The 8,740-nt window shown below is 46.8% G+C and overlaps 1 protein-coding gene across 1 annotated transcript; it reads left to right on the top strand.

Annotated features, from left to right (window-relative positions):
* LOC101559818 (olfactory receptor 2G3-like) lies at window positions 1-6,923 on the top strand. The gene is made up of 2 exons (XM_004647520.2): window positions 1-916; window positions 6,886-6,923. Exons 1-2 carry the CDS (start codon window positions 1-3, stop codon window positions 6,921-6,923), a joined length of 954 nt encoding a protein of 317 aa, XP_004647577.2.
* Window positions 6,924-8,740: the final 1,817 nt, after the last annotated feature.

The raw sequence follows: 8,740 nt of genomic DNA, 5'->3' as shown, positions 1-8,740 counted from the left end.
ATGAGCCGGGCTAATGACAGCTCTGCCACTGGCTTCGTCCTCCTGGGCTTCTCAGACCACCCCGGCCTGGAGCCAGTGCTCTTCACGCTTGTGCTCCTGTGCTACCTCCTGACCCTGTCGGGGAACATCACCATTATCGTGGTCTCACAGCTGGAGCCCTCCCTGCACACCCCCATGTACTTCTTCCTCAGCAACCTGTCCTTCTTGGACCTCTGCTTCACCAGCAGCCTGGCCCCGCAGACCTTGGTTAACCTGCGGGGACCGGAGAAGACCATCACATATGGTGGCTGCGTGGTGCAGCTCTACACTTCCCTGGCTCTAGGCTCCACTGAGTGCATCCTGCTGGCCGTCATGGCCCTGGATCGCTATGTGGCCGTATGCAAACCCCTCCACTACGCTGTCATCATGAGCCCCCGGCTCTGCCAGCAGCTGGCTATGGCCTCCTGGCTCAGCGGTGTGGCCAATTCCCTGGTCCACGCCACCTTCACCCTGCGGCTGCCTCTCTGCGGTAACCACAGGCTGGATCACTTCATTTGCGAGGTCCCTGCACTTCTCAAGCTGGCTTGTGTGGACACTACGGTCAACGAGCTGGTGCTTTTCGTGGTCAGCATCCTGTTCCTCATCCTTGCCCCTGCGCTCATCCTCGTGTCCTATGGCTTCATAGCTCAGGCTGTGCTGAGGATCAAATCTGCAGAGGCGCAGCTCAAGGCCTTCAGCACCTGCTCCTCCCACCTGACGGTGGTGGTCATCTTCTACGGCACCGTCATCTACATGTACCTGCAGCCCCGGGACAGCTATGCCCAGGACCAAGGCAAGTTCATCTCCCTCTTCTACACCATGGTGACCCCCGCCTTGAATCCCATCATCTACACATTGAGGAACAAGGACGTGAAAGAAGCTCTGAAGAAACTTCTCTTGGGAGTGCCATGCTTCTGCTGCATGTGATGCACAAGGTGTTGATTCTAAGCCCTGGCACCACCAGCTGGTTCACCAAACCTGCTGCTCTAAATTCCACCCCAACCGATTTGCCACCCACCTATTTGTCTTTGTGGTGGATTTGTTCTCTGTCTTGGCCAGCTAAGCAAACTGCAGGAGTCTAAGTCACCAGACATCTCAGGCAGGGAACTCAGCCTGTGTGTGTATGATGTGACCCTCGCTGCAGGTCTGCGGCTGACTTCTGACACAGATTCTCAACTGGCAGAGCGTCAGGAAATCAGATTGTTAACATTTTACTGTTTCCCCAGGAAATGGAGTTTTCAGTTTTAAAAATTTCAGCAAAACTCTACATTTTCAGTGAAATATTTTGTGCTTGCTGTCTAGAGCGCCCCACTGAAGTGTCACACTGGAAAATAAGCACTTTGTGCTGTGATCTCTCCACCGCGGCAGAACTTGAGTAGCTGCCAAGGCTTGAGCGGCGGGCTCATAGCCGCTATTTGTTTTTTAGAGGCACTTCCCACCTAAAGATATATTTCAATAATACATTAAAGAGGAAAGAAGCCAAGTAGGCTGGCCACCCTATTTCTCACGTCTTTGGAAGGTGTCCCTTTCTGTGGCCTGCAGGTCACTGTGTTCAGCAGATTTAGGATCTTCAGCAGCGCAGAGAAGTGGCATTAGTGCTGTGGCAGTGAGAATCACAGAAATGGAAAGTCCGGCTTGATTTCCAAAAATCAGCTCCTCTGCCTGGAGCCCCTCGCCCGGGAGCCGCATCGGCTGCTCTCATTTGGAGGAGACATGACCATCGCATGGCCGGAAAAGGTCGCCACCATCGTGGTCCTCCGTGTCCTTGGCAGTGCCCTTGTGCCTCCTGCTCTTGCCCCGTGAGGTTGCCGTGTGCGTGGCAGTCTAAGTGTGCAGCTTGGATGACAGCCCGGGCCTGCTAGACAACTCCGCCCAGCGCCCCAGACTCCAGGCCGGGGACTTTGCCCCACTGCAAATGCGCCGCTTGCTCTTGCTGCTCAGCAGGGCGCCAGGGCCTGCGGCCGCTAGCATCTCCACACCCATCGACCTTCTGCACCCCGCACTGCGATGCATTCTCCTGCGGCTCACCCGCATCGTTAGGTGGACCTCCTGCTTTCTCACAGCTGCAAGGCCCCGCTGTGCCCACACCCCTCTCCCCTTTCCCCTGCGTGTTTGGTAGAAGACTCTGTGTCCTCTCTGCACCCCGGCCGCTGGTTTCCGCCTTGGCTGGGCTACTTTACTGCCCCACCAACGAGGCGTGGGCTTCGCTTCTCTCCATCTGGGATGGTGTCGCCTATCTTTCTTTTCCTATTTCTTCTACTTGACCAGCTTTGCTGTTGAAGCCTGTACTGACTTTTCCCATTTGATGATTATGTTCTTCAGTCTCTGATTTGCTGTTGAATTTTTCCTTTCTTCCTGTTGATATTTCACTTCACTGATGCTTCAGTTCCTGACTTGTAGTCGTGCTTTCTTTAGCTCACTGGGCTTCTCGAAGATGATGATTACAGCTTCTCTGTGACTAATTCACAGATCTCTGTTTCTTCAGCTCAGTCCCAGGGGCCTGTTTTTTTCCTTGGTCATGTGGTCTTTTCCTGAGTTCCACGTTCCTTGCAGCTTTGCACAGAAGCCTGTCCAGTGAAGGGTCAGATGCCTCTTTTCTTATTGATTGACCAGGCAGTGCCTGCTCCAACTGTGGGCTGCAGACCCAGGCAATCTCTCCTTCCTGTGGGAAACTGAGGGTCCTCTCCTTCTGGCTCTCCAGTCACGACCTTGCCTGGGACAAGGGCCCGCTGTCCCCATGCTGGTGTGAGGCTCCAGCATGGTGCTCTTTCTCCGGTACATCCAGGTGACCAGCACAGTGCTCCCTTTCTCCAGGCCTGTCTCTGAGAGACCTCAGCGCAGTGCTCAGGTTCCCTAGTCCCCTCCTGTCTGGCTCTCCCAGTACCAAGCACTGCCTGGCCCTCTTCCCGATGCTCCATGCTGAGAGGCTGAGTGCTGCACACGCTCTTCATTTCCACCTCAAAAAGCAAGAGGCTGGGGCCCAAGCTCTGCAGGTCACTTGGCCTTGCTCAATCTCTCTCCCTTGCCTGCCCCAGGTGCTGGCTGCCCTGGTGGAAGGGACACAGCAGAAAACAGGGCTGACCACAAACTGAGCAGCCAAGCAACTTCAGCAGGAAGACTGAAAGGAGGATAGTGTAATACTTGACGTCACGCACAATTTCATGGTTGTGAAACACAATAGCACAATTTATAGCATGTACTGGCATAAAAACAGACATGTTGATGAGTGAAGAGGGACGGAGAACTCCAAATGAAACCACACACTTGTAGTTCATTGAAGTTGCAAAAAACACACAATGGGAAAAGGACAGACTTCAGTGAAGGATGTCAGGGAAGCTAGACATCCAAATGCAGAAAAGTGAATTCTTACACCATGCACAATATGTTCATGCAACATGGATTAAAGACTTATAATAAAGACTTTTATGTAGAATCTTGACACTCCAGATTCTAGAAGACGGTGTAGAGATATCCTTGTAGAGCTATTTTTAGATAGCATATTAAGCATATTAATAGCCCAAGCAACAAAAGAAGAAATCCACCAGTAGGGCTAGATCACATAAAAAGTTTCTGCATAGCAGAGAGAACAAGGTGCAGCGCAGAGGCCTTATGAGGTGGAAGCGACACCTGCCGCGTGCTCAGGGCCATCAGTCATCATGTGCAGGCCTGGCATGAACAGCATGAGGGACGAAGGAGAGAGAGGCAGAAGGCAGGACTTTGATGGGACAGCTCCAGAGAGGGCAAGCAGGCGGCTTCCACTGTGGCTGCAAGAAGGAGAGAGTGAGCCCCCAGTGTCCACTGCGCTGCCAGTTGCTGAAGTCCTGAGATGAGAGGCGGGCGCGGGGTAACACAAGGGTGGGGACAGAGCTGAGAAGGGGCCCTGGGCTTCCTCAGGTGTTCACACCAGAGTAGTGTGATGATCGCTTCTCGGCCTTTTGGCTAAGATCAATTGCAGAGTAGTGTGATGCCTGATCACTCCCGGGAGGAGGATCATGCTTTAAAGCACTTTGTGGGTCCTGTTACCCTGTCTCAGCAGCATAACTGGATTTCACCCTGTCAAGCCCTTTTGAGAGAAAAGTGCGTAATTAATGACACTCTTTAAGGGTCCATTAATTAAAAGCATTCTGTGTTGCAAGTTTCTCCATCTGCAGAAGAGGTGCTCTGTCTACGGGCTGCTTTGCTGTCTCTTCCTGTGGTTGCCTGGGAGCAGTCGGCTTGGTTGTTCATAATAAATTTTCATTTTGCTGTGCTGGACAGCGTGCGTGTACCATGACTTCCATCTGATCTAGACAAGGACTGGCCAGTGGCAAGGGAATTATTTACCTATATTGAGAAATAACATTTGAGAAACCTCTTGTCTTTTCTTTTTTGAAATTTTTATTTATTTATTTATTTATTTATTTATTTATTTATTTATTTTATTTTTTTGGTGGAACCGGGGATTGAACTCAGACCTTTGCGCTTGCCAAGGAAGCACTTATTCCACTGAGCCATCTCCCCGGGCCCACCTCTTGTCTTTTCATGATACAAAAGCTAAGTAAATTAGGTGTAGCAGGAAAATATGCAGCATTTACCACTGGCCATAGCGGAGAAGTGCAGGCTGTCGTTACACTGTGTGACTGGAAGTGATGCTGCGCTCTCAGTTTTACCACAAAACAAAGGGAGCCCACCCACCACTTCTAGTCAGTATAAAATTGGAAGGTCAGTCCAGGGAAGTTAAGGAAAGGAAGGAAAAGAGCGCCTCCAAATAGGAACAGACATTAAATATCTCCTGCTTGCAGATGATGTGCCGTGCCGTCAGCAAACAGCGGACGCACAACTAGCCACAAAAGTGCTGCCTTTTTTTTTTTTTTTTGACATTAACAGTGAACAAGTGTTTTGAAATCTTTTTAAGGAATTTCATGGATTTTCACTACTCTGGGACCAGTTACTGGAAGCTTACCAGTTTGCAAAGCTTGCTCGTGTATGTACACGCACCTGTGTGCGCGTGTGTGTGTGTGTATATGTGTGTGTGTGTGTGTGTGTGTGCGGGCACACACATTGGTGTGCTTGTGTGGTGGAGTGACATGGTGTGCTATGGCTCCAGACCTAGAGGCTGACCCTGGAGCTTGAGTCTCAGTTGCCTTCCGGGTCTCCTCAGAAGTGAAATCCTCTGCAGGGAGCTCTAGAGTCCTGGCAGGAGGCCCACATGCAGGGACCAGAGGGGTCAGGCGCTGGGCCCTGTGCTGTCCTCATCTCTCCTTCTCCTGGCTGTGCCCACTCCTCGGGTCCTTTAGGGTTGGATGGAACAACTGGTTCTCATGAACTGTGATAGCCAGGAAAACTGTTTGTGTCTCCTGATATTTTCAAAACTCAGTTCGGAACAGACCAAGTGTAGGGAGCTCCTGAAACTGGAAATTAATCAAATGTGGGAGGGCAGGATGAGGCCTCACTGCCTGGAGCAGGCAGGCTACCTCAGTCTTGAGACAAGCATCTTGCCTGGACATTGTGTGTTACTAGTCGGTAGGCAACCTTGTGTCTTGTAACTTTGCAAAGGTACAAATGAACACACCTACTGTTGTTCAGAGAGCCTTGGCCTGTCAGGCTCGGCCCACCACCTGACCCTAGCTATGACCTCGTCTTTCTTTTCTGAGTCTTCTCGTAGTTGTCTCCAGGGGACTACTAGAAGACCAACAGATGCCTACAACCAGGGACTCAGATATGAGACCTGCCGTGCTGAACAGGCCAGAATAAATGTAAGAGAGACACTTCAGAACTTAGGCACAGGAATGACTTCTTAAATAAGACTTAATAAGACTTTAATAAGTAAGGGAATAATATCAAAATTGCAAAGAAGGATTGAATGAAATCGAACAGCATCTGAGAAGCCTGCCATGGTGTTGTATGCCTAAAATCTCAGCACACAGGAGGCTGGCACAGGAGAATCATGAGTTCCAGGTCAGTCTGGAATTAGCATTGAATTCCAGATGAGCCTGGACTGCATAGCAAATCCCTGTACACACACACACACACACACACACACACACGCATAGCAACATAAAATGGACATTCATCTGTATCCCCTTTTTTTTGTTAAGTTCCATTATTTGAATATTATAAGTGTGTTAACTAAGCAAAATATTCTAAAAGAGTCCAGTAGTCCATAATAGTATTGGGTCTTCCGCTTTACTGGCAATGTCAGAAATTGTTGACCTGAGTTCCCTACAGCTCAACATAAGAGCATGGCTTTACTTCTTATACTTCCTTTTTATACTTTTTGCTGGATGGTTAAGACCAAGGTAAAGCAGGACCTATTCGTCCATTTTGTACCTGTGTATTCAAAATGGTTAGGATAGATATATAGTTACATTCTCTTAATGAATAGAGGGATTTGTTCTAATCGTGTTTGTAAATAGGATATCATGTCCGCATCTTGTACAGCAAATAACCACTAGGAAGAATGTATGCAATGTGTTAATTACTGAAACTGTCCTACCGATTTGGTTTGAAACTGTCTCATTGCTATTTGTTTCTCAATAAAATTATGGAAAAAAAAGAACTCGGAAGAAATGCAAATAGAAAGGTATAATACAAGTAAAAGGAAAGCAGGAACTTGAGGACTAACTAATTAAGAGAGGGAAAGGAGAAGAGCTAGGAAACATGATGGTGACAAGCCATACAGTTATATGTAGAAGATGGGCAAGGCAATGATCCTGAGAATCTTGGGAAGATTTTTGAACCTCCCTTGTTTCTTAAGCTGTTCGTTTGTTCTCTTTTTATGGCCTTGTTTTTCTCAGTGGGTTTATGGTTGACTGCTGGGGTAGAGAGGGGGTGAGATCATTTACAGCTTAAGTGAGTTTAACTGATTTTTGTTAAAATGAAGTTGCAGGAAGAAAATGGAGCCTCTGTTACAAAGATATTTGTAGAAAATTGGTTACATATTTAAGTTTTAAAAAGAATGTTTGTTTAATATTCAGAACACAGTAAAGTATATAACAATTTGTCCTTTAAAATTGACTATACTTAAAAGTGCACTCTTTTAGCTAAACAAAAGTGTTCTATTTGGAATTTCATCCATGGGGGATGGGAGATACCAGGAAGGATGGAAGGAAAGCAGAAAGGAGGACAGGAAGGAGGAAATGAGGATGAGCTTGTGAAAGTTAAAAATAGCTTCTCTTTTTTATAATCCATTCAAACAAAAATTCAAATCTGAATACAAATTAAGAAAAGACATAATAAGTTGATCGCAGATTTTGCTCCTCCAGGCAGCACTATTGATCAGTCCCTGTGATGGTTTCAGTGTCACTGGGAGGTGCTCGTTGCCGGCTCATGGCCAGCTGCAGCACAGCAGAGCAGAGCCGGGGCGGGGGAAGGGAGGGCGGGCCAGAGGGGAGGGCCGGAAGCGGACCCCCAGCCCAGCGGTGATGCCTTGCTAGCAGGTAATGGGTCACTTGTACTTCCACAGCTTCTCAAGCTAGAGCTTATTAATCTGAAATAAGTAGAACTACTCCTACTGATTTTTCTTTTCATGGAGTATGTTTTTTCATGTCTTTTTGTTTTGTGCCCTTAAAGGGGATTTGTCCATGTGTGTAGCATACTCCTGGGTCTTTTTAAATATCCTTTTTTTTTTTTTAAATCCTTTTTGGCCTGTGTATGTCTTTTGAGTGGAGAAATTAGAGAACTTAATCCAGTTGAATACATAGTAGTCATTGGTAGGTGAGATTCTATCACTCTCATTTTGTGAATTTTCTCCGTGGTGTTATAGATTGATATCTTCTTCCTCCTTCCTCGCTTGCTACCTTCTTGAGTGATTGGATAATTTCCTATAAGTGATCCACTTTGACCCTTTCTAGTGTGTGTGTGTGTGTGTGTGTGTGTGTGTGTGTGTGTTTATGCTACAGAACCTCGTCCTGTGATTTTCATGAGTCACACGCAAAGGACTTTATGCACTGTCATGTTGATAGAGAGTCACAAAAGTATTTCTGTTTTGCCATCATTTTATGCTTTGGATGTGACCACTCACACCTGTCTAGACAGTCTAGATCTCTTAACACATCATTGCAGCTACTATTATTGTAATAATTTTCCTCGCAATTGAGCTCGAAGATGTATCCGGTTTAAAAACTGCCATGATAATATTACAGTATTATGAATTAGACTGTATGTCCACCTTAGTAAATTTTATACTTGTGTATGGTTTTGTGTTAATTTGATTTCTTTATTTCCGTTTGAAGAACTCAGCATTTTTTGAAAAGCTGGTCTAATGTTGATGTTCCATGACTGTTGTTAGATTGCAAAATCCTTATGTTATCTTCCTTTCAGTGGGCAGCCTTTCTAGATATTACATACTTGGTTGGCTTCTCTTGTAATACTGGTCATATTTTCCTCCTTCGTTCTGCCAGCTGGCGTCTTCTCGGAAATCTGCTCCTTGCCTGAGAGGGCTTCCCTCGTGTGGACTGAGCCTCTTTACTCATTTTGGTTTCAAATTTCTTCTTTTGTCCTTGACTTTTTGTGATTTATGTGTGAAGTGTGTGGGCAAAGGCATTTTCATAGTTACTCTAATAGGGATACTTTGGGCTTCAGGTATGCCATATTCATTTCTTTATTCAGATTGAGGAAATTTTCTGTCTTTATTTCCTTCAATGAATTTGAATTAATACTCAAATTCATATTTTTGTGGGCAGACAGGAGTTAGACTCCTAGCCCATCACTGGGCTGAGATAATTCCTACAGATGCTTTATC

The sequence above is a fragment of the Octodon degus genome, unplaced genomic scaffold (assembly GCF_000260255.1).
Source record: "Octodon degus isolate 3935 unplaced genomic scaffold, OctDeg1.0 scaffold00310, whole genome shotgun sequence".
NCBI lineage: Eukaryota > Metazoa > Chordata > Mammalia > Rodentia > Octodontidae > Octodon > Octodon degus.
Note: the sequence above shows the minus strand (reverse complement) of the source record. Positions and strands in the feature narration are given on the sequence as shown.

Excerpts from the sequence above, each read along its gene's own strand:
- LOC101559818 (XM_004647520.2), top strand. The coding sequence starts at position 1 with ATGAGCCGGGCTAATGACAGCTCTGCCACTGGCTTCGTCCTCCTGGGC. Across the intron at positions 917-6,885 it reads AGCTCTGAAGAAACTTCTCT|GGAAGAAAATGGAGCCTCTG; the intron begins TGGGAGTGCCAT and ends AATGAAGTTGCA.